Genomic DNA, 25,898 nt, shown 5'->3' with positions numbered 1-25,898 from the left:
TCCCTTCTAGTTAATTTTAGAAAACTCTATGCGCACAGGCTTCACTACGACGCACCAAAGTCTAGAGTCGAAGTCGCCGCCATTTTGTTTCATCACGACGCAAAAAAGTGAATACAGATGACTGCAAAAGACATTACCGCATCTCGCCCAGTCTCCTTTACGGACGAGCACTGCTGGAAGATGCTATCTTGGAGTGACATCAGCTGCTCGTCCATGACGTACTCCAGAGCGGACAGCTCGAAGGACAGACCAGTGATTACCGGCGGCTTTGAGAAATTCGTTCTCGCTGACACAGCGAACCAGTGATTATTCTGAAATTAACCATAAAATTTTTCTCGAAAACAAGGGTACTGTCAAACTTGCGTAGTACGCAAAGGGACACCTAGTATTGATCCTCACAGGCACACTCAAGGTTTCAGTATCTATCCGGGCCCTTGAAGAAGCGATGTCAAATTCGTAGACACAGCTACATGAAACGAGCTTCAGTGAAATCAGGCTGCGATGAGCTAAAGCCAACCTTGAGATTGGACTAGTTGGTATTCCATGTTCAACAATAGGCGCAGAAACACAAGAAAGACAACACGGACAAAACTGGACATGAGGAGAAAGAGCGCTTGTCTTGGTTCCTTTTCTCGTCTCTTGTCCGTTACTGCGATAACTGTTCTACCGGGAAAATTTTGACACGTGTCAGGTTTTTTACAGCGAGGCTGCATAGGTTCAGGGAGATAGCACTCGCGTACAATGGACGCCTTGTACATCAATCTTCGGCGTCCCACGCCAGTTCCACATCGCGTTTTCACCAAAGGTAATCTGCCTCATTGTCACCTTGTTACCACGAATGCCTGTTTCCTAGATGTCTAGATACTACGCGGTGGCCACTTGCATCAATTCTTCTGCACCTCTCGCGACGTAGATGTCACGCTGTTACCCCTGCTAGCGGTTTTGACTCGCTGTATGATGAATGCGTGCCACTCACTTGAAGTAGAGCGGCTATTGGAATTTCAGCGCCACCAAAACATAACTTCGTTGCAGCTGATGCATTTGCTGAAGTGTACATTTTTAAAGTCTATTACGCTGTCAGCCTGCCTCCATCTACAAAAACTAGTCGGTGTAGCTCTTCATTTCGAAGGAGTTAGTGCGTGTGTGTTCATTCATAACACAAAAATCTTGAGGCGGATTGTCCCGAATCGTCAAACTGCTTGAACGTGAAAAGGCGTACCATAGAACCTTCCGGCTTTGGGAGTTTGTGCATTCCAGTCTCATCAACGGTAAAATGCTCATTCGAGCCTATCATTAGTTTCCATTCATGTTATAATCACTGTACTTGATCAAAACACTACCGAGTGCGGCTACTGTGATTGTTATAACTTTACTGTGTGTCGTCGTTTTTATACGTAGTGTAAAAAAAGCTCACTAGGGTGGCATGGCTCATGTTAACAGTCTTGAATGAGTTGGGTGGAATAGCGTCACAGGATCCAGTGGGACTGGACCATCCAGCCGAAATGATGGCGATGAAAATGTCCGCCACGAATGTGCTGCGAATAGAGAAGGAAGGTCGCGATCAAAAACGTACATTAAACGCTAACTCCCCACTCTTTTTAAACAAGTCGAAATTGTGAAAGAAGCACGGGTATGCAGCCAGCCTCGCTTGAATTCATTTGAATTCAAAGTTCTATCAAAAAAAATTGGCAAGAAAGTGTAGTAGCATCACAAGAAACATAGCATCGAAATGGTTGGTTGCAAACTTTACCTTAGCGTTTTTCTATGTAAGAAAATATGCAAATACTGTAGATTAGCCACCATGTAGTAGATGAGAAAAGCGTCGACGGTAACAGAAGATCCTTTCGTTATTTGGACAAGTACGTGGCAATAGGTGCACACGAACACACACGTTGCATCTAAAGCGAAACTGTGACGTGTCAGGACGCTCAACTGTGATTTTAACGCGATAGCGTTAGAGCGCATGTGTTGCGGAAATTCCGCCATCGGCGTCGGCACTGTTGGTTGTGAGCGAAAAGTCGTGCGTGAGCGAAAAATTGAGAAAGAAACAAGCAAAGTAAAGAATAAAATGTTCGGTCCCATTGAGGATCAAATCCGGGCCGTTCACGTGGCAAGTAGGTGTCCCACCACTAAGCCACGATGTTACTTGCAGCTGCTTCAGGAAAAACGCTACAGAAATGCCATGTAGTGAATGGAGGCTCCTCAACGCATGTTGTTCTACAGGTTTCCCGTTGAAAACGAGCCCAATCGGCGATTTTTAGGCACATATGGGAGGCCACCAAAATGCGTCGAAGGCCGGGATAGTGCAGCCATCTCCTCTAAAAACACACAGGAACTTTCAAACAGGTCTAAAAATTAACAATTATGTCCATCTAGCAGAAAACTTATCATGTCTCTCCAGAGGCGTTGATCAAGCAAACAGCGAACGCTAGATAAAGTGCTGCCATCTGTGAAGCATGGTGGCACTATTTATGGCCTCTGACATGGCAAGCGCTTGGCGTGTATGTTAGAGGCTATGCGACTTTTGCTTTAGATCAAAAACCTGTATGTACCATTTGCGCACGCGCGCTGTGCCTGTGTGCCATCTGTGAGACAATGTAAAAAACGTGTCTCGACAACAACACAGCACTGTTCTTGTGATGGAATCGACCACACTGCACAGACTTGCTCATCAATAAGTACATGCGGGACATTCATGTCAAGTACTGTACCACAACTAACGAGCCATAAAGGTTCTTCAAGTTGTCGTTAAAGTGCTGTTAAATAGATTGAAAACATGTACCATTACTGTTGATACGTCGTGCTTGCGTGCGCGTTTTTGTGTGTGTAACAAAACACATCAATAAGTATGCACTAAGCGTTTGAAGGACGCACTACGGGCTGGATTTCGCTATCGCGTTCAACTCTTAAAGGCGAAGCTTAAGGGTCCCCCAATTTTTATTTGTTCACGCTAACCTACAGGTTCTATAAGACAAGACGAGTGACGAGAGCAGTCAGGCTATGGATGTTTCAGTAAACTGCTTTCTGCAGAAAGATGGTTTTGACATACTTTTTCTTCCTTTTGGCACGACGAACTTGAGTCATGAGGTGGTAGTAGGAAGTCCTTTGAGGAGAAAGGAGTAGTTGGAGCTATTGCGGAATTGGAATAATAAACGGCGCTTTCTTTTCAAAACCGCGTATCAAAGTCGTACATTTGCTGGTGGCTCCGCACTACAAACGCCACCTCCTATGAAGCCGCGAGAGAATCTCGACAGCCTCAGCCTTAGAACTGCGGCCAGTGCACCCGGCCTTGTGCCCTCTTCGTGTGTTGTTGCAGGTACTACTACCATAAGGCTACCACAGCTGTAACTTGCTGAACACTCCCTATGGTTCAATTGAGTTAAGAACAAGTTCAAGATTTTTCACATCACGTCAAAAGTACGCCAGCATTAGCTAATTATTGAAGCGTTACCACCAAAGGCAATGGCCGAAACATGAGACATCCTTGTGCGCCCGCCATTCGAAAGTGCATATACAATAGCCAGCCATGCTCTTCTTCACCGACTTGTTACGCCTAAGCGTCGGCGCATTCAGTAACTTCCCTGTTACGAAGAGTTTGGGGACCTCTGTGCCAAATAATTTCCACGTCAACTGCAACACCTGCACGAGGACAAAACCACACTGCTCGGAAACGTACATACTACGTGAGTAGTTTATACCACGCCTTCCACCAACTGTGGGAACGGCTTTTGTCCCAGCTCAACATAAGACTGTCGCAACTGGCGGAAATGGCATATGACATAATGGGAGTGGCTTCGGCAGTTATAAACGCTGCCCGCACCTCTCATATTTCTGAATCAGATTTTCTTCGAGACACGGTAAAATATCTCGCAGCTGAAGTCGCCAACGTGCGACTCAATGACTGATAATAACGATTTAAGCGACCAACCTTGTCTACGCCGACCATCTCTCACATCGCCTGCCCACCGATGGCGCTTTCATCAGCCGAATCGACGCTGGTAATTGCTGAACACATGCTACTATCATCGGTGTTTATCTGCCGCGGCTCGCAGATCTGTACCACCCTACTCATGGCACATGCATGAGAAACGCTTAGGACGATTGTCAATAACAGCACCGAGCGATCAAGGCCAATCAATGGTCTGCCTCTTCCACATCACTCACATAAACGCCGCTCTTCAATTGCTGGTCGACACTGGAACAGAAGTCAGCATAAATGTAGGTTCCAAAAATGACCAGCGTCTTCACGAGAAGTCAACCCCTTTAAAAGATTTCTGCCATAGCAACTTACGAACAGCAATCTGTGATTCTTGATCTCGGTCTCCAGAAGAAACTACAGTGCTTATTTGGGATAGCAGATGTCCGCTCCACAATATTCGGGTGCTGATTTCTTAAGGCATTTTCATCTTTTCGTAGATATTGCCACGCACATTCCTATTTCCACGCGCATTCACCCACAAATTCTGTCAGTAATGTTGAGAGGAAACTGCGTCTCAGTATCCTAGGAGGTTCGCGAGTATGAAATACCGCTCTGTTAAGACTGCATGCAAGACACGAACACTCAAGATTAATCCAGAGCTTGCGCGACGACCAGTGATAGGGCTGGAATATTCAATTATACATATAGAAGTGCCGCCGAGCTTTGCAGCTTGTCGGTTGATCGAGGACCGGCGCTCTGTTCACAGCTATCGGTGCCAGTAGGTATTGCTGTAATTTCACTTTTCTTTGACCAGCCACAAGTTCTACCAGATAAACAGCTTCATCTTCAACCTACAGTCTGTTCCTTGTGTACACATAACGCCCCGATGACATCTGGTGGAGGTGCTTTGCGGCTCATGTACGCCTGTGGACGATGCTCACAACGTCAAAGAGACGTCGACGCCGATGCTCAGCAGCGAGCCAGCCACCGGTAGAAAGGGCTCCTGCTACAGTACGGGCTTCCACATGGAACGGCCCGGAAGATAAACACCCTGAACTCGACCAAGGTGAAAATAACTGCCCTGTACCACCTGCAACCATCCAGCCTCCACAACCGAAGGAGCCACCAACAATCCAAGGTTAACCACTTGAAGATCTAGAAAGTTGGCTGGAAGCATACGACAGAATCACTGGTTTTGTTGACTGGGCCAGCGAAGACGAGCTTCGCCATGCGTACTTCGCCTTGCAAAATGCCGCTCGTATTTGATTCGCAAAACAAAGAGCGAACCTTCACAACGTGGAGCATATTCTGCACCAGGTTCCTGGCTACATTTAAGATCGTCATCTACAAGCAGAGGGCCAAAGTGCTGCTTGAAACCCGTTCACAGCTTCAAAGCATACAAAAACGTGGTCATCTTTATGAAAGAGATGACCAGACTCCTTCGCCACGCGCAGCCTGTAATGCCAAAAAGCATGAAAGTTCACTGCCTCTTACGACGAGGGAAGCAGGAGCTTCACGGGTCTGATGCGGAACCCACCGAGCATTGTGCAGGAATTCACCTCAGATGCTGGCGATGCGCACCAACAGTTCAAAAGCCGCTCAACGCCACGGTACGCGAAGGGTCAACCACTCTTTTTCGACGACGTGCTCGAAACCATTCGTGAGATCCTGTGGGAGGAAGTAGAGAAGAGTTTGTCTTTGCCACAGCCTCAAGTGGATTCGATCGCCAACATAGTGCGCAAGGAAGTTTGGCAATCGCTTGAAATTTCCGAAAAACCGCAGTCTCAGCATGAACCTATAGGCTACGCCGCCACAGTCCACCTCCTGTACCCCCTGCGCGACAAGGTCAAAGTGCTGCACAGTCGCACTACCATTGCCACAGGACAGTGCATCCCTACCACCTTTCGCTTGCTGGACAGCGCAGCGCCCAGAGAAAAACTGACGTTGGGCGTGCCCCTGCGCTACCGATGCGGGGAAGCAGGTCACGCTTACGTTCGCTGCCAGTACCACCAGATGGGCCTACTTGGGTTCGCCTCAAGCGCACCGCTTCCGCGGCTCAAAGATATATGTTGTTAAAGATTATCACCAGATTACCCGGGAGTCTTCTGATATTCCAAAAACTGCAACAATTACCCCACCATATTAGGGCTTTATGGCTGTCTACGAATCCAGTTACGTTGGAAAACACAGCTCAGACTTTTCAGCGTTTTATAGACGAAGTCACGAAGGCTTTCCATTTTGTTTTGCCTATATAGACTGTCTTCTCATTGGCAACAAATATAGAGAAGTGTTAGTATGGAGCCTCGGAAATAGCACTCCCTGGATATCAGATCACTAAAGATATTACTCCTGTACCTGACAACGTTCAAGTACCACATTTTAGTGCGCTTCTGCTTTAATCAGCACCACTTTTGCCTCTGTTCAGATACAAAGCTAACAAGGGTGTCGACAGCTCCACTTGGTAGATGTGCTATTGCTATGAAATTCATAATCTCATCGGTTCCTCTTTCAAATGCTCATTACATATGGTAATTTCTTAAGCTTTTTCGTGAACAAATCCGCTGATGATTGGATCTGTAAAGGCTCCAATCGGCACTTGAATTTGAACACGAGTTAGCCAGGTTAAGTCGAATACTGGTGTTTTATTCAATACGAGCCAGCCCTGTTGGTAAGACCTTGGGTGAGCCAAATCCTGTGAAAGCAAAGCCGAGATAACTATCAATGTTTCGGCGTGCAAACGACAGGACAGACGGGAGCGTGCACCTACGTACAGCAGAGTAGAATTCTGGTGAGTCATAGTATGAGTGATCGTAAAGTAAAAGAAATTTGAATGAATCTGATCGAGTTTTACTCACTGTTACGAGCCTTTCGGGCAGAACACCTCTCATTTCGCTATAAGAGTCGCTTCGACAGAGTAGGTTGCGTGTAATATCATTCACGGCAAAAGTGAAGAAGATGGTTGACGGCCAATGCCGGAAGGCCGAAAAGTGTGGGCACCCTTTAGCTTCACCTTTAAGAATAGAATGCGATGCTAATCCCGTGTCACTAGTGCGTAGTTCAATCATCATCATCATCATCATCATCATCATCATCATCCGCCTGACTACGTACACTGCAGGACATAGGATGTTCTCATGTTCCGCCAGTCAACTCGGTACTGTGCTTGCTGCTGCCATTTCATACCCGCAAACTTTTAATCTCATCAGCCCACCCAACTATCTGTCCTCACCTAACCCGCTTGCTTTCTCTGACAATCCAGTCAATTACACTTATTGCTCAGCAGCTATCCTGCCTACGCGCTGAATGCCTGGCCCATGTCTATTTCTTCTTCCCGATTTCAACTATGATATCCTTAATCCCGGTGTTTCCCTGATCCACAGTGCTCTCTTCTTGTGTGCTAAGGTTAGACCTATCACTTTCCTTTTCACCGCTCGCTGTGTCGTCCTCTATTTCAGCTGAACCCGCTTTGTAAGCCTACAGGTTTTCGCTCCATAGCAAATTACCGGCAAGATGCAGCTGTTATGTACCTTCATCTTGAGGGGTAGTAGCTATATACCAGCCATGATTTTAGAGTGCTTATCAAATGAGCTCCACACCATTCGAATTCTTCTGGATACTTCAGTCTCGTGGTTTGGCTCCGCGGTTATTACCTGTCCTAAGTAGACGTATTATTTACAAGTTCGATTGCAATATTACCTATCTAAAAGCGTTGTTCTTTTCAGAGGTCGTTGTACATTACTTTCGTTTTCGTCAGGTTAATCTTAAGACCTATCTTTCCGTTCTCTTGTGTATGAATTCGTTAAAATTCATTCCTTGAGTTACTCACCAATGAAATGTCATCGGCGGAGGGTAGGTTACTGAGGTACTCTCCTTTAACTCTTATCTATAATCCTTCTCATTTGTGGCCTCTGAAATCCTACTTTAAGGACGTGGTAAATAGCATTGGTGAGATTGTATACGCCTGTCTTTTACTCTTTATGATTGGTATTTAGACGCTTTCTCTATGGAGTACTATGGTGGCAGTTGATTCCCTGAAGATTTTTTCTAGGATGTTTATGTATGCTTTGTCAACACACTGATTCCGCAGTGTCTGCATGACTGCTGATATTTATACTGAATCAAACGCCTTCTTGTAATCTATGAAGGTTACGTATTGTGGTTGGCTGTATTCTGGGCGTTCCTCTATTACCTGATTGATAAGACGAATGTGGTCGATTGTTCAGTAGTCTGTGCAAAATTCTGCTTCTTAATTTGGTTGATTGAATCCTAATATTCTCTTAATTCTGTTAGCAATCACCTTCATAAATAGCTTGTTCTGGTGCTCTTTCTGTCAGGAGACACTTCATGAACAGGGTGGCTCGTTTTTCTAACACAATCTGTCATCCGTCTTTCAGCAGATCTGATGTAATCTGATCCTCCCCAGAGGCTTTCTCTCTTTGCGTTCCTTCCAAGGCTTTTCTTACTTCTCCTATTATTATTGGTGGGATAGTTCTTATATTACTGTCGTGGTTGTCCCAGCTGCTGTACAGATCTCTCTACAGGACACGTAGGCTTTTTTGCATTATTGTTGTATGTGTGTGATGATTGGATTATTGTATGCTGTGTGATGCTTGGCTTGATTGCCTTACTGCCTGTACCATTCCTGCTTGGGCTTCATGCCTGCAGTATCTTGGATATAAATAAATAAATAAATATCCTATCCATATTGGTAGCTATTTTGCCTTCCTTGTCACTTAAGCATACATCCGGTTTTTGCCAAGTTTCCTCTTCACTGCTTTGATGCTTCCTCCGTACTCCAGAGCGTGTTCCATTTTCTTCATGTCATACTTTCCTACATAGGATACTTTACGCTTAATAAACAGTCTCGAAAGCTCTGGCAAATTTTTTTGTCTGTTGTTTTTGAGACTTTTGTACTTTGACGTTCATAATGAAGTTCTTCATCTCCTGGTGCAGCTTGCCAGTGTCCTGTCTAAGTACCGTACCTCCAACTTCCACTTTACACTCCGTAAAGATTCTCACCTGATTATCAGTCATTGCGTCAATGCAAAGGCTGATTTCCTCGATAAGAGCCGAGTACCTATTTTGAAGCAAGACTGAATTCTCGTACTTTCTCTCTCAGAGCTAGCTCACTGATTGGCTTCTTGCGTATCCGTTTCTCTCGTTCCTTCTTCAAGCCTAGGCAAATTTGAGACCGTACCACTCTATGGTCACACCATCGTACCTTGTCAAGCGCCTCCACATCATATGGTTCCCTCGTTCGCGGTAGACTGAATTCAAGATCCGTAAAATAAAGCCTTCTCCGAATTTTACAATTAGCTTTCATCTGGCTTTCCCAGTAGCGATGCCATAATCTCATACTGCCTGATCTCAAGCCTGCTTGTTTTCTACCTTGGCACTGAAGTCGCCCATCAGTATAGTATACTGTGTTTTACCTCATTCATTGCCGATTTCACGACTTCATAGAAACTTTTAAATGGCACGCCATCATGGCTGGATGTAGGCGTGTAAGCCTGTAGCGCCTTCACATTGTATCTCTTACTGAGTTTGATTATGATACCTACCACCCTTTCATTTATACTATTGTATTCTTTTATGTAGCCAGTTATATTTCTGTGAATAAGGAACCCTACGCTCAGTTCTTTTTTCTCAGCCAAACTACGATAGCCAAAGAAGTGCCCATTCTGTAGCACTGTATAGGCCTGTTTTGTCCTCCTAACCTCACTGAGCCCTATCACATTCCATTTAAAAGCCTCTAGCTCCTAGAGTAGTTCAGCTAGACTTGCCTCGCTAACTAAGGGTCTAGCGGTAAACGTTGCAAGGTTCAGGTTTCAATGGTAGCCTGTCCGGACGCATAGATTCTTAGCACCGTCTGCTGCGTTGCAGAGGTGGCCGCCGCACTGGTAAGTTGCTTCGCTGCCGCTGGGTAGTGAGGGCCGCGAGTTAATTGACGTATGCATGTTGGAAAGTAGTGGCCAGATACTTAGCCAAGTTGGCTAATCCTTTTCTGGTGAGGGAGTGCTTTACCGGTGGTGGTCACTGTGAGGCCACATCACTGACCTCTTCATGCAGATCCATCACCCAGCGAATTTTTTTTGTCCGGATGGGAAGTGTGTGGCAACGGGATTCGAGCCATGGACCCCTTGCACGCGAGGCTAATGTTCTAACCACTATGCATTATCTATCTCTATCTATCTATCTATCTATCTATCTATCTATCTATCTATCTATCTATCTATCTATCTATCTATCGTCTATCTATCTGTAGTGTATGATCATCATCATTATTATTTTCTTGGCCACCGCACCGCGCCTCTCCGCGCAGCTCATGCATAGCTGCGTGAAGAGCTGCGCGACAACAGAACGAGCCCACGCGCCTAGCTTATGGGACGCAGGCACCCGCTACGGCTCCACTTCAGCTTTGAAATGAAGTGGCGAGATCGACACGGCCCCGTCGGCTGCCGCCTTAGAAGCTTCTCACGTCTGCCTCTCTCCTTCCAACTCGTCGCTACACGTCCGTCCGTCCGTCCGTCCATCCCTCCGTCCATCCGTCCATCCATCCATCCATCCGTCCGTCCGTCCGTCCGTCCGTCCATCCATCCATCCATCCATCCATCCGCTTGTCCGTCCACACCGTTCATCCGTCCGGCCGTCCGTACATCGATCCGCCTACAACTTTTAGCTCTGCTGGCCGTTTCCATATTGGTATCCATACCAAAATTGGTAGGGCATAACTTTGCTGTATGACGAGCACAAATGGCAAGTCATAAAATGAAAACCATGATATGTATACCATGAATGCTATGATTTCGATTTCATGGTCTTTTTGATCGTGCGGTGGTTTAGTTCAAATCACATGTTGCAAAGCTGGTATGGTAAGATATCACTGAAGGGCGAACACAAGTAACAGACTCTAACGTGGAAAAAATTACATGCATGTCATGAAAATCCTGACTGCGCACCACCCTGATAGCGCGCTCACGGTCATTTTGGTAGCTTTGCATACACCAAATTTTGTATTACGGGAAGGTAATGAATGACAAATGTATCTGTATGGTGAAAACATGATAATCTTGAGATGCGTGTCTTATAACAATATGACGACATACCACTCTCTTGATTTCCAAATACGCGACGCAAATTTCCAATTACACGATGCGAATGAATGACGAAGGCATGTGGTTGCTGCAGCTATGATTTTTTTCAACTGTATTTAGGTTATTGCGCAGCAAGGTTGCGAGAAGATCAGGCGAAAAAGCTGCGCTGAGCAGATTAAGGCAAACCTGGACACCTGATACACAAAGCTGTTGCGGCAGCTCAAGGTATGCCCTATATAAAATGCATGAACAAAACACCAGGAATAGTAAGCAAACATGGCAAAAAATATTGAGTAAAGGTATTGTGTAAAGATTTGAAAACCAAAGGAAAAATACCGATAGTGATAAAGACAGCAAAAAACAAAAAGAAAACAACAGGTGAACTTAAGGCAATACAGGCAATCATACGAGTATGTAACGTAGGCTTTTCAGCGACAGAGTGGATACATCGAGACCGTTTGCGGCCATCATGCGTGTCACGTAACAACATGGCTACAAGACATGCTCATGATGCCCTCACGGCCGTTTCGCTACCTTCACATACAGCAAACTTCGCATTACGTTACGCGAAGGGACGACGAAGGAAAACGACACGTCCACACAAAATAATCGTGACATGTGTGCCATGTCATGACTACACGATCCACTTATAGTGCTCCTTAGGTGTTTCGCTAGCTTCACATATACGAAATGTCGTAATACGGGACATGAATGGATGAAGAAGGTATGGGATTGGTGCAAGCATGATATACATGAGATTGCTGTCTTTTAACAACATTACTGCGTGCCATGCTCTTGATGCGCTCGCGGTCGTTTCGCTAGCTTCACATAAAACAAATTAGGTATTAGGTGATGTGAATGGATGACATTGGTGAATGTCACGTGCAAACATGAAAATTATGACATGCATGTCGTGTAAAACATGTCTACATGCTACGCTCATAGTGCGCTTGCAGTCATTTTCCAGCTTCACATATAGCAATTTTAGTGTCACGTCACGTTAATGGTTGGCGGCGATTCACGACTGGTACAAACGTGATAATCATGCATTGCATGTCATGTACGAACATGACAACATGCCACACTCATGATGCGCTGATGGTTGTTTCGCTAACTTCATCTGAACCAAACTTGGTATTACGGGACGTGAATGTATGACAAAGGTATGTGACTGGTGGAAACATGACAGCCATGATATGCGTGTCATATAACAACATGACTACATGGCACGCTCTTGATGCGTTCGTGGCCGTTTCACCAGCTTAACATTTAACAAATTTGACGTAACGTGACGTGAATGTACGCCGAAGGTAAATGACACGTCCAAGCATGATAATCATGATTTGAGTGTCATGTAAAACAGGGATACATGCTACGTTCAAAGGTTGCTAGCAGCTGTTTCTCTAATTCTACATATACGGAATTTGTTTTACGTGACTTGTATGGACGACGAAGGTAAATGACAAGTCGAAACACGATAATCATGCAGTGAAAGTTATGTACGACATTTTTTACGTCTGCCGTGTAACGTTGTGCTCATTTTATAGTGACAAATTAACATTCCTGATTCGTGCTTTGCATATAATTGATTCCACTTTACGTGGGATCTGTTGATTTTTCATTCTTGAGGTTACTCGAACAAATAAACGGTGGATTACTGTAACGTAATCGATGAAGTTAAATCTGTCTTGTGTCATGAAACTTTAGCATATGGCTCTTGTCAGTGTATGCTGAGTAGCATGCTTTACATCAGGGTGGATGTGTGCTTGACATCGTTTCGAGCTTGTCATGCACCCACTACGTCACCTTGGGGGAACAGGCGCAGCAACGTCTGACTCTTCTGTACCAGGTGGCTGGCGTTAATCTATGGAGTCCTCATTATAATCACACGTATTGACACTCGATAATAATATACGCTGGTATCACGTGAAGCCCCTCAATATCGTAAAAGTACCACTATCTTCTTTTCCTCTCGCTGCCTCCTCTCCGGCACGTTGGTTTTCTTCTTTCGCTTGCGACAGTTGCGCCCCCTGTAACGTGCCACGAGCCTTCTTCCGGCGGGGAGAGAAGGAAGCGGTGCACATCAAAACAACGCTGTACTTTTTCTTGGTAAAAGTACCACCGTCTGCTCTCCTTCTGGCCGCCTCATCTCTGGTGCCTTATTTTTTTTTTTCTTTCGCTTGTGACTTAGGCGCTTCCTGAAACGCGCCATGAGCTTGCTCCGGTGGGAAGAGGAGGAAGCGGAGCACATTGAAACAACGCTGTACTTTTCTTTCGTAAAAGTGGCGCCATCTCCTCTCCTTCTCGCTGCCTCCTCTCTGGCGCTTTCTTTTTTTTTTCCTTTCGCTTGCGACAAGCGCGCCTCCTGTAACGCGCCATGAGCTTGCTCTAGCGGAAAGAGGAGGAAGCCGCGCAGATGAAAAGAACGCTATACTTTTCCGAAGGTATAGGGGCTTTAGTACCACGCATTATTACCGCAATATTCAATGTACTGCGAAGCATGTATACAGGACGCGTGTGTTTAGGAACCCGCGAAAGTTTCTTTTATAGCATCTGCAAGCAAGAAAGTTTCTTCCACCGTATTTCTACGCAGGCGCACGGCTTGAGCATATAACAGCTGTTTGCTGCTCAAAGAACTCTGGTTAAATTCTGACTCCGACTCGTTTTTTTATGATTTTCATTTGATTGTACTGGTCTCAATTTTTCAGTCACGCACAAAACGACAACTTTTTGCTCAAAGCACAAGCCACCCTCCCCGTTGCCAGATTTACTGTGAAACAATCTCCTTCACGCCATCTAGCTAAGTTATAAGTGTGAAGAAGGCGTGAGTAAACATCGTCACACATTTTTGTGGAGGGGTTAGTTATTAAGCATATACGCTAACATGACTACTCCAGAATTGCAGTTTCTTGCGATTGGATTATGGTAGGCGCCGCATAGGAAGTGAGAGTACAAATAGTTACCCTACAATCACACCTAACTATATTTTGTGTAGCTCCACAGAACTAGCTCAAATTATAAAACCAGCAACATCAATGCGTTCATTTCATCTGAGATCAATTACTAATGTTATCTAAAGAGGCATATTTGGATTATTACAGTTTAAAAACGTATGACGCCACACAACAGACAAGAGCTCGAAGAAAGCAGACATGAGGAAACTCACAGCAGTTTACTTTTTAAAATGAAGAGCACATGTAACCCACAAATTGACTGAAGCTGATAACAGGTTTTTTGTACAGATACGCTAGCCATCTAAATTAATGAATGACAAAAAATTCCCCTTTTTAGGAGAAAATTTACTTTTTTACTGATATTTCTTTACTGATGCAAGTTTTAGGTATGTTTACTGTAGAAACATTTATTTTTATGCTGACGGTGTGTTTTTTTTTTCATTGCCGCAGCGGTAGGTGCTTGAGCTAGGCTGAGTTGACATGTTTGTTTCAATGCCTTTTTTTTTCCATAAACTGAGATTTCAGTTGAACCATGATTGTCATGAATGCTAGAGTATTTGTGTACGTTGTGGAATTTCTCCAAAATGTTACGTGTAATTTCTTATCAGTTTTTTAGCGTTCGCACAACTTCTACGTATGTATTCATTTCTTTAGAAAAATACCTAGTCAAGAGTCTACAAGCCATTTCAAATTAGCACCAACCAGTTCACTGCATACCTGCTTCATCATTATGCTCTTTCTCAAGGTTTTATGGGATTTTCTCCATGATAGGTGCTACGGCTACAATCGGTTTTCTGCCGTCACATCTGTGAATCGCACAATTCGCCCTATTTAGCCTTCACACTGTCTCGCCGAGCTGCTAGATCACAATAATAAAAACCACCTTTGCATAAGACATAATAGAAAGTCCGAGTTCATCTTACTTACTTCACCGAGTGTCTGAATTCCGTTTCGAACGTCGGCATAAACTCCGCGCTGTAATCGTAAACACCAGAGGCAAGAACAGTCTTCGCTTCCCGGTCCGAGCCTTGCATGTACTTCAAAGACTGCAACACCACATAAATTGACATTCAACAAACGCCACTAAATGATGAGACATAGGAGATCGCCAACCTGGCCGCACACTTAAAGAGCTTCTAAAAAGGCATAGTAATCGTCTTCACAAAGCAGTCCCATAAATATACAGTTTTAACAGAAACCTGTTTATGTATAGGCCTCATTTCATAACGAAGCAACTCTGATGATTCCTGTTGCCCTTTGATGGAGCGAGCATGCTTTCATATCAGTGCACAAAGAGACAAAAACACATAATACTAGGACAGCAGATGTACAGTCCCGCTCAATATAAGTAGTGACACATTGACTGGATACTTACTGAAGCTTCAGCGCACACACACGAGAAGAAACACAATAGAGACACAAGGACCAGGGCAGACAAACAACAGATTTTTATTCCAAAAAGAAACTTACTAAATACTTTTTACAGCATCTCAGTATCCATTCATCTATCTATCTATCTATCTATCTATCTATCTATCTATCTATCTATCTATCTATCTATCTATCTATCTATCTATCTATCTATCTATCTATCTATCTATTTGTCTATCCATCTATCCATCTATCCATCTATCCATCTATTCATCTATCCATCTATCCATCTATCCATTTATACATCTATCCATCCACCTGTCCATCTATCCATCCATCTATCCATCTTTCTATCCATCTATCCATCTATCCATCCATCTCTCCGTCTATCTGTCTTTCCATCTATCCATTCATCTATCCATCTATCCATCTATATGTCTTTGTGTCCCTCTATCCGTCTATCTATCTGTCTGTCTGCCTCTCTATCCGGCTATCTATCTGTCTGTCTGTCTCTCTATCCGTCTATCTGTCTTTCTCTGTTTCTCTCTCTGTCTGTCTGTCTGTCTGTTTGTCTGTCTGTCTGTCTGTCTCAATATTTGGATCTTTAACAGGCCTAGCATGGCATAACATCAACACTTGGCGAGTCTAAGTAATTAGTCATAACAAGAAACACATTACATGTGTCATGAATGTCATGATTTACAAATCACGGTCTTGCGGCCCTTGCGGTAGTTTCGTTCACAGGAAATATGAAAACTGGTATGGTATGACATGACTGCATGGCGAACATAAGTGACAGTTCCTAAAGTGGGAATGATGACAGGCATGGCACGTAAGTCACAACTACACTCATGGTGCACTCGTGGTCACTTTGCATCCTTCCAATATACCACATTGTGCCTTACGTGACGTGAATGAATGAATAAGCTATATCAATGGTGAAAACATGATAATGATGCTATTCGTGTCATGTAAGGACTTGCATTATTGCCATGCTCATGATGCGCTCGTGGCCAATTCGCTAGATTCCCGTAGTACCAAATTTATATTACGTGACGCGAACTAACCACGAAGGTAAGTGGCGCGTCCAAACTTGTTAATCAAGACAGTCGTGTCATGTAAAACATCGCTACGGGCTGAACTCAGAGTGCTTTCGCAGCTATTTTGCTAGCTTCACATATACAAATATTCGTGTTGCGTCACGTGAATGGATGACGAAGGTATATTACTGGTGCAAACATGATAATCATACTGCGTGTAACGTGAGAGCAGGATTACATACAACGCTCATGATGTGCTCGTGGCCGTTTCACTACATCCACTTATACAGAACGTTATATTACGTGACGTGATTGAAAGGCGAACGTAAACGACATGTTTGAGCAGGATAATTACGACATACTTGTCACGTAAAACATGACTACTTGCCACACTCATAGAGCGCTCTCGGACGTTTTACTAGGTTCAGATATACCGAATGTGTTTTTACGTTACGCAAACAGACAACAAACACAAATTCCGCGTAAAAACTTAATATCTATGACATGGAAGTCAAGGACGGAATAATAACCTTTCGCCTCGTAACGTTGGGTTTATTTTAAAGGGTCATATCATCGTTCGTCATTCGTGCTTTGCATATAATGATTACCACAGCATGTGAGATAAGTTCGTTTTTTTTTCTTTGTGGATTCCGTTTTGCAGGGTTGCTGCCATCTTTAACAAAAGCAAAAAAATGCAACTCATATTGAGTGCCATTGTGCATATTCATTCCTCAACACAACTGAAGTTTTCGAGTCGTACTCGGGGGCGTCATAATGTAGCAGCTCTCAACGAATACTCGCATTCTCGGGTGCTCTGTCGATATTCAGTGTTGGATTTCATCATGGCCGCCATCGGGTAGATATAACAAAGGGTTAAACCCAAACTAAAAACAGCCAAAGTAGTGTGCCTAATTATAGCGCCAAATTTGCAGCCAAATGGGCAAATATTCAGGTTATGCATAGAGTTGCTATAAATTATCGGTTTAAAATACGATTTCCATTACGCAAAAACAGACCAAAATGAGCAAAATATTTGTCACTGTTGTTTTGCCTCCAAGCAGTGTGTAGATCACAGTTTTTTAAGTAATCAATTTTCTGCGCCCTTGCATGGAGTTATCTACAATAGGTAGAGTTCTCAATAAACTCTTTTGTCTGAACCAGTTTTTTTGTTGACTACGAAGACAGAGATTGATATAAAAACAAAAATACCACGTAAGCTTCAAGCCCCGAAACTCGATGGAATATTCACACACTCGTGCTGTTTGTGTTGTGAATATTTCTTTGATGAGCTGTGTATTCGTTCGATTCTGCCATCTGCGGTAGTGAAATAAAGACATGCGTTTTCTTCTAAGCACAAACCCGTCTTTCTCTTCTGAATAAGGCACGCTCGCTGGGCGCCTCCGTGATCATAAGTCTGCTGGTGATATAAAGACGTGGGTGCTCGGAGGCCAACAGTGCAGAAAAGCTTGCGAACTCTGGTGGTTATTTTAAAATTTTCTCATGGCTGTAACCTCGAGTAATACAGCGAAATAGGCCAGTAAATGCGCCGAACTTGAAGTTTCATGCAGCCGGAGAGTAGCCGTGGTACCGGCTTGAAATTCTAGCCACAAATTAGCCAAACTGTCATTAACTAGCATTGAATGGGAACCCTTCTTTCCACTAATTGGTGTTTACGCCTGTGTGGCTCGCGGATAATGACCATGACGAATCTTTTTACGGTTAAGTTGAGGCTAGACTAATTGTGATCCCGCACAATATGCCTTACAGTCTATACTTGTGATCCCGCACAGTATGCCTCACAGTATCATAGGCAATGCCTTAGATTCGAGACAAGAACCATTCATGGAACGCGTCGGTGCATAACTTGAGCATGTCAACCGCTCATGAGCAACAAAACGTCTAAACTACCTGTTTTTGAGAATATCACAGAAATGTTTTAAACACGTATTTTTCGTTGTTGCGCCTGTGAGTGGTCTTGATAATTTCAAAAATACACTGCCTTGCAAAAAAAGTTACCTTCAGAGCACTCCTTACAGATGATCAAAGAGCGAGGCTAAAGCGTTCAGCTACTGTGTTTATCAGGAGCTAAAAATATCACTTTTGAGCTGTAGTTTTTAGTTTCTCTCTAATACCATTTATTTTATGTCTGCATAAAACCTAACGTTTGGTGCGTTCGCGTATGGGTTCTTCAGAACGCTTAAAATAATGTAAAGGGGCCCCGCCGTTGTAGTCCAGGGCCTATGGTACTCGACTGCTGACCCACAGGTCGCGGGATCGAATCCCGGTTGCGGCAGCTGCTTTTTGAATGGAAGCGGAAGTGTTGTAGGCCTGTTTGCTCAAATTTGGGTGCACGTTAAAGAACCTTCGGTGGTCGAGATTTCTGTAGCCCCCCCACTACGGCGCATCTCATATAGGTATGGTGGTTTTGGGACGTTAAACCCCACAAATCAAACAATCAATTAAAATATTTTTGAGGGAAGAATTCAGTGCTGCAAATGGCATGATACCTAGCGGCGTATGCTGAAAAAAACAAGAAAATAAACCATCGCCAGCATGTATATCATTGTGAGTAGAACATACTAGCTTATGTTCTTCATTACTTTTGCTGCACTTTCACGACAACTATAATTATCGCCTTCTTGAGCATGTGCAGCTTCACTCGTAGTGTCTCCTGCAATTTATTGTGCAACGTATGAATTCGATTCTTCGTTTCTCCTTCGTTCAAACGTTTCATGCCTTTTGGGAATCGTGTACCTAAACCATCATTCCAAACGTCGTCGTGCCTCCATTACATACCCCCATGAGCACCCGAATGAATTGAAGGGTCACACGGTATTCGCCTGCAAACGTAAGTGCAGTGAGGAATCCGTAGTGCTTGATGCGCAGTCTCCGCAGCCCACCCAGAATGTCAGCCACGTGCTCCAAACTTCCTGGTGTAACATACCTGCATTAAACAGTGAAGAAACATTTCTACAAGCTCCATCAAGTTAGAGTATGCATAAACAATGTAAAGGCTAAAATAATTCGCAGTTCTGTGTCACGTGATCACTGCCACCCGGACTAAGACAAAGTTTCTCATGTTAGAATTTTACGCGAAAGGGAACGTCCGCCAATAGCGTCATTTGGTACCTGTTGGCGGCTTAGAATACCTATTTGCGTGTACGCGAAGTATCTGAAGTCTAAGTGCGTGTATACAGGACGCACTCGGTTGCTGTGCTTCTAGAAGCATATATCAAAGCATGACAAATCACCCATGTGGGCACGCTCGCTAGACCCACCAATTGGACCATTACTTATTCCCCTGATTAAAAGAGGCATCGTAGAATGTTTTGCAGCTCATTAGATACGAACAATGAAAGGACACAGCGACGAACTCGCAACTGAAATTTATCCCCATAGACGTGAAATACCTGAAGCATTTTTCATTATACTGAATAACAAGTGCATGAGTCATCGATCAATTACTCTTTTAGATGAAGAATATAACTACTCGTTAGGCAAGACTTGAATCACGTTGTGTTGTAATACTTGTGCACTTGCGCACAGTTTTGATGAGTCAATGTTTTCTCTGTATGTTTCTTTCGTTTCCGAATAAATTTCAGTCGTAAGTTCATCACTGTGTCCCGTCACTGTGTGCAAGTAATCCGATGCGCTGTAAAATATTCTACGACGAACATCCGCCAACCTGCCCAACTCGCAGTTGTGCTTAGAAGAGGCCTCACCTAAAATTTTAGGGAGAAGTGAATTAGATCACGTGAACGCTCATTAGTTCATCAACAATAAATGTAATTATGCAGTCGATGGCACTAGGAAAACGGGAAGCTGCACAATGTTAGAGTACAGCCTTGTGATTTCCTACAGATTGGCAGCCGAATCTCAAGGCTAGTCCTGAAGCTATCAAGAAGTGATGTCGTACAGCGTTACCAAAGTTTACCATGGTCACCTGAACTAAAGATGCCTAGCACGCAAAACACCTTTCGCACGGAGTATACAAAAACAAAACGTCTGCAAACAAACATGCTATAATGAATATTTTTTCTTTCATGCACAGAAACATTTATGGCACAAAACAAAGTTTTCTTTAAAAATTGCAAAACAGTTCACTAAGAAAATTTTTTCGCAAGAAACTAAAATTGGCAATTCTAGTTAAAAATGTTCTCCATGCAGTAAGGGTCTACAGTCACTTTCGGTGATAAGCGCAGCTGTTATTTTTAAAATCCTTAGCGTTAGGTACTCATACAACATGCTGTACTGCGCATAATAAAAAAAACAAATATCTCCAAAAATATTGCGGGTCCACCGTCTAGCACACCGTGAAGACGGCAGCAGCCGGAAGAAAGCAAACGTAACATGTCAAAAGCACAAGTGAAGTGGCGCCATCTTTGTCTGCTTGCCGAAAGCTTGAAAAAATACACCAATTTCAGTTCAATACGCGAGGCTGAATTGTTTTAAAAGGAAAGAAATGAAGAAAATGTGGTTAAGTTTCCATATCCTCATAGAGGCCGGTCATGAAATTAAGGCTTACGGGTTAGTTAATCCAGATGTTACACCATAGTAAAAGTAACTTACTAGGACTATTCGATACAGTGCTTTGCTGTACACTTCATATTTATCGGACTGGCTACTACTGGCCGGTTATTCGTATACCACCTTTTTGTAATTTTAAAGCTTTTACTTACCCATTGCCATGTTACTATCCATATTACACTCGATTCATGTGCTGTGTTCAATATTATTCACTTTTTATTGTTTGTTGCGTTTTCTTTATTGTTTTCGCTGATCAATTTTGGTGTACGTCAGTTCCCATTGCTTTGGTTTTTTTTATTCAATTTTCATTAAACTGTGCGAGCATGAGACGATAAATATCTCGTTTTATTCAGCTACCGGATCATACATCATTCAGTGTAGCCAGTCGTATGATTCACTTTTCGTGAATTTTCGCCGATGGCCGTCGAGCCAAAAAAACAACCCATACTAGTAATGTGTGTTGTACACATGTGAACATAGTTCAATAGAAATGTGCAGTATCGAACGATCAAGTCAGTCCCTATGTTGACAAATCATTTGCGACGACAGGTGCCCGACGGAAAACACCTTAGAGAATCGAGGCAATTTGAATATTGTTGATTGATTTGTGGGGTTTAACGTCCCAAAACCACCATATAATTATGTGAGACGCAATTTTATTATTGTCATAGTTATTCAAAGGTAGACTTGTGCTTGTTAAAGTTGGACCTGTAAACGGGCAAGTCCGTGGATGTCAAACGCACACATAATAGCATGAACATAGAATCACGAACTCAAAAAAAGTAGGAGCAAGCTGATAGGTTTTGCGTGGAACAATGGTTCTGCTTTCACTTCCTTTTCGAGTGCTCACTTCTTTGTTAGAGCTAATGTGGGTTCTTTTTTTCAAAAGCCACAGCTCTATAAAATCAAGACCCAAGTTTTCCTCATCGTATAGTCTGATATGCCGTCCTAAACGTTGCGGCCATGAAGGACCACTTAGCGCGAAATATACGTGCTTTGTTCAAGTTTCTGCAGCTACAGCACAACTGCATCGCTTTATATTGCAGACACCAAATAACTTTCCACTCTCTACATGGAGTGTTGGTTGCTTGCCTGATATAAGCCATAAGTCGGCAAGTTGCGGCACGTGGTAGTTCTACAAGAGTGCATTGAACAGGTTGTCGAAATGCCCTTATTTCTACCTGAAAGCAGATATGAGATTTACTACCTGAAATGAGATTTTAGCTTGTCATCTGTTTCATTGCAATCTTGTGGCACGGGCGCTATAAATGAACGTGATCCATGTTTAAGTTTTGCGCATTACCCTCTAATAACCCAATTTTTCTCTTTCCCAGCAGAACCACCCTCCCGTTATTTCACATATGGTGTTTCCTTGTGTCAGAGTTATGTTACAAGGAAGCCTTTTTTACATTTGGCTTCAAACGGCAGACACACATAGGATCCAGGAATGCTCCGGTAAAGGCATACAATAATGCAGTGTATTCTTTCAAGTACGAATACTTTTCTTATTCGGGCAATGTCGGGCATTCGTCGTTGTCCGCGTCGTCATCGGCGCCGCTTTCATTCTCCGCTCTCACTCCTTCTCTCATAGCAACAGGCGTGGACACAAGCGCTTATCCTTGCCCCTAGCTACCGGAGCATGTGGTGCGATGATTGTAGGAGAGGGTAGGTGCAGTGTTTCACCACTCTTTTTCTCGCCGTTCTCTCTCTCTCTTTTCCCTGCGTCCCACTTGCCGTTCGCTCACGCCTCACTCTCGACCGTTCGCTGCTTGAGCACCTCTCCAGAGAATCTGGGAATGTGTGCACGAGACAGCGCTGTGAAACGATCACGCCAGCCTAAGAACGCCTTTTTTTTAAATAATAGTATTTTTTAACCGTGCACGCTAGGTCTTTAAGCAGGAAACGCATACCGCATTTCTCGCGACAGAAGAACGAGACGTGCTGCGAAAGGTGCTATTGGCTGCACGGTGTAAAAAAAATTATTATTCTAACCCTGGGTTCTCACGTGCGTAACGCTGCCATTCACGTCAAGCAATGCATTTGCATTTCCTCGCAACTTTCTTCGGGGAGGTGGGGCTATTTTTTCGCCTGCCTGCTGAAGAGAAGCTCGGGTGATTAGATCACAGCCGCAGTAAATGCATTCTGAGACAGGCGAAATTATCGAGCCTCGTTTAGGTTAACGTCGAAGAACATGAGGTGGGCAGAATCTCTCAAGCCCTTCACTACGGCCTCCCTCAGATTAATTGCCTAGTGATGGGACGTAAAATCCCAACAAACACTATATTACAATTATCTGTTCTCAAACTTAGTAAAACACTGTTTAGGATAAAATATTCTTGCCGAGATAAGGTTGTTTTTAGAGCAACCATATATCGCTAACTGAATAAAACAATGCCAGGGTATGCATGCACAGCATCACACAAGTTCGTATTGGCAACCATTCCTCTGAATCAATGATAGCTTGCTGCTGTGAATACCTGACAAACAAAAATTGGTTTCTAAATATATATTTTGGTACTATTTTAGCTGTAGTCTCAATATTAGGTTATATATCTTAAAGGGCCACTCAACAGGTATGACTATTTTGAGCTGACAAGCGAAATGCCTAGACGAGGCATTCATGATCTCGTCTGCCGAAATTCTCAACGCTACGCGCTGCGGAAATGAGTCGAATTCGAAGATGAACGCTGCTCCCTCTCCCCTCTGCCCGCGCACGCCTAGAGAATGAGGGCATGACGTGGGCGTATGAATGGCCCTACGCACACGGCAATGCAATGACGTTGGTCCTCAAGGTAGACGACTCTGCTCTGATGTTGTGAACGGTATACCACACAACATGCGTAGTTTATGTATTTGTTGCTTTAGGAGGATAATGAAACTTGAAATAAATAATGAGACACAATAAAAAGTTGTGCGTGTTTTTCTTTCATTTTTTTCCTGTGAAATGCTACGAGTTGCGCGGCTAATGTGCCAGCGTATCACATGTGTTCGTTTCCCCGTGGTCAGCGCATCGAGCAAACGACAGCCGTGGAAGCAAATGAAACGCTCCTACGCGTCGCGCACTCAATGTGGTTATCGATTCTACCGCGTCTAAGCCAGCGTTTTCAAACCATCCCGCAGGAACAGGCAGAAGACAACAAAATCACGCTGGTCAACAAAGCAGCGCCACTCGCATGCTCGGGGGTTCGGCTTGTTTGGGCACGTCACGCGCACGTGACCTCTTCTTGGTCGGGTGCCTTAGAGGGTGGGGAAGAAATTTGGCTTGCGAAGGCTACGTGGAGGAGCGGCAAGGGTTTCGAGCTCGCCTCCTCTCATCCTCATTTCCCACTGCTTCAAAAAATCTGCTTTCTCCGCTCGTGATAAACCAATTAGAAAAAGTTTTGTGTCAAAACGTTCCTCAACGCACACCCAACAACTTCCACAGTCTAACTAAAATTCGGTATGGGGCCTGGCGAGTGGCCCTTTAAACAGACGTTTTATAAGAATGTGAGTTAAGAATTTTAAGAAGGAAGCTTTTTCTGAGAAAGTAAATTCATAAAGGAATTACAATGAGCTGTAGCGCTTTAAGTAAACTTTCGAAATCATAAAAAACAATTGACCGCAATCTTGAAAAGTCGAAATTTAGAGTCGCTGCATGATAGTATTGCTAATGAGACATGAGGCTAGTATGAGAAGTTAACTCACAAAAGAATAGCAAAACGCCTGGCAGCGTCCGAGGGAATGGAGCATGATAAGAGTATCAGGGCGAGCTACGAAGACATCAGCATGTGTTGCAGAGCAATGCGATATTTTGCTGATGTGACGGAAAAAAAATTGACCGTGAGCGACCATGATTTTGCAAATACGATACTAGGTGGTTAGTTATAGGAACGCAGAGGCCATCAACGAATTCAACGCACCTAGACAAGCGTGAATTTAAGAGGGATGGATGAAGTTATAAATTACCATCATAACTCTAATATTACGGTTAACTGGAACGAGCATTCATTTGCTTGAACGATTAGCGACTAAAATATGTCTGTTCAGATAAGACGCTACCATTAATTAGCAGCAACGCCAAAATACCATAATTTATTTTTTGCAATATATACTTCGCTGTATTGTAACTTAAGTGATATTTTGTTTTAGAGTATCAATATATTTTGTTAGCGTCTCAAATAGAACTTTTGCATATCTCACAATACAGTGACTGTTTTCGTTCGTGCATGTCGAAATATTGAGAAACTTGCACACAGTTTGGTGATTTTTCAAAAGAAATATTGCGGTATTTTTCAACACACAAAAATATCTATTACGCAGGCCTAAAGCAGACCAATAGACTGGCATTCTTTTCAGTAAATAAAGAATAGGCCTCGCATGTTCATAGTGATATCCTGGTACTGTGTTTTCGCAATACACCCAAGACCAGAAGATACTCTGGCATTTCTTTCCTGATATTGAGTTCATTAGAGCATAATTATTTCCAATGCACTTTGAAACAATTCACTACTTGAATGAAGCTGTTAAGTATAGCTTTGTTTTTATTTATTCACAGGGTTAACATGAGCTCCAGAATCTTTTTTTTGGAAAAAGTGCATTCTTATACACTTTTCCGGGTAGTAAAAAGCCAATATCTGTTACTTACTCAAAGGCAAACGAGAGCCCAAACTCTATATTCGGGCGTCTAGCAGCCATCCGCTGAAAAAGGAGCCAGCTGGGGTAACTGCCGTCTTTTTCGTAAATTCGGCCACCTTCTGGGTACACGTCGGTGTAGAAGAGGTAGTCGCAGTAGTAATTCGGGTACATGTGTGCAGAGGTGGCTGTCTTGCCAACTGTGCAGATGATTAACTTGACTGCGTGTGAATAATAGAAAGCAAGAAATGAGTAGTCAAGAAATTCATTTTGAGTAAATTTACCTATGCCGACCAAAGCCGTGTTGAATTTCGATTGAGATGACGAACAAAGTAAGGCAAGTACACACTTGGTGCAATATTAACTGGTCGCGTATCGAGGA

The 25,898-nt window shown here is 43.6% G+C and overlaps 1 protein-coding gene across 1 annotated transcript; it reads right to left on the bottom strand.

Annotated features, from left to right (window-relative positions):
* Positions 1 to 1,248: 1,248 nt before the first annotated feature.
* On the bottom strand, positions 1,249 to 25,690 carry LOC142768311 (uncharacterized). Its single transcript, XM_075870279.1, has 4 exons — positions 25,530 to 25,690; positions 19,175 to 19,322; positions 14,895 to 15,013; positions 1,249 to 1,535 (listed from the first exon to the last, which is right to left on the bottom strand). The coding sequence occupies exons 1-4, from the start codon at positions 25,688 to 25,690 to the stop codon at positions 1,370 to 1,372; spliced, it is 594 nt and encodes a 197-aa protein (XP_075726394.1). The 3' UTR covers positions 1,249 to 1,369.
* Between the last annotated feature and the right edge of the window lie 208 nt (positions 25,691 to 25,898).

This window comes from Rhipicephalus microplus, chromosome 8, assembly GCF_043290135.1.
Source record: "Rhipicephalus microplus isolate Deutch F79 chromosome 8, USDA_Rmic, whole genome shotgun sequence".
NCBI classification, from domain to species: Eukaryota; Metazoa; Arthropoda; class Arachnida; order Ixodida; family Ixodidae; genus Rhipicephalus; species Rhipicephalus microplus.
The sequence above is the reverse complement of the archived record's forward strand: the minus strand, read 5'-3'. Positions and strand labels throughout refer to the sequence as shown.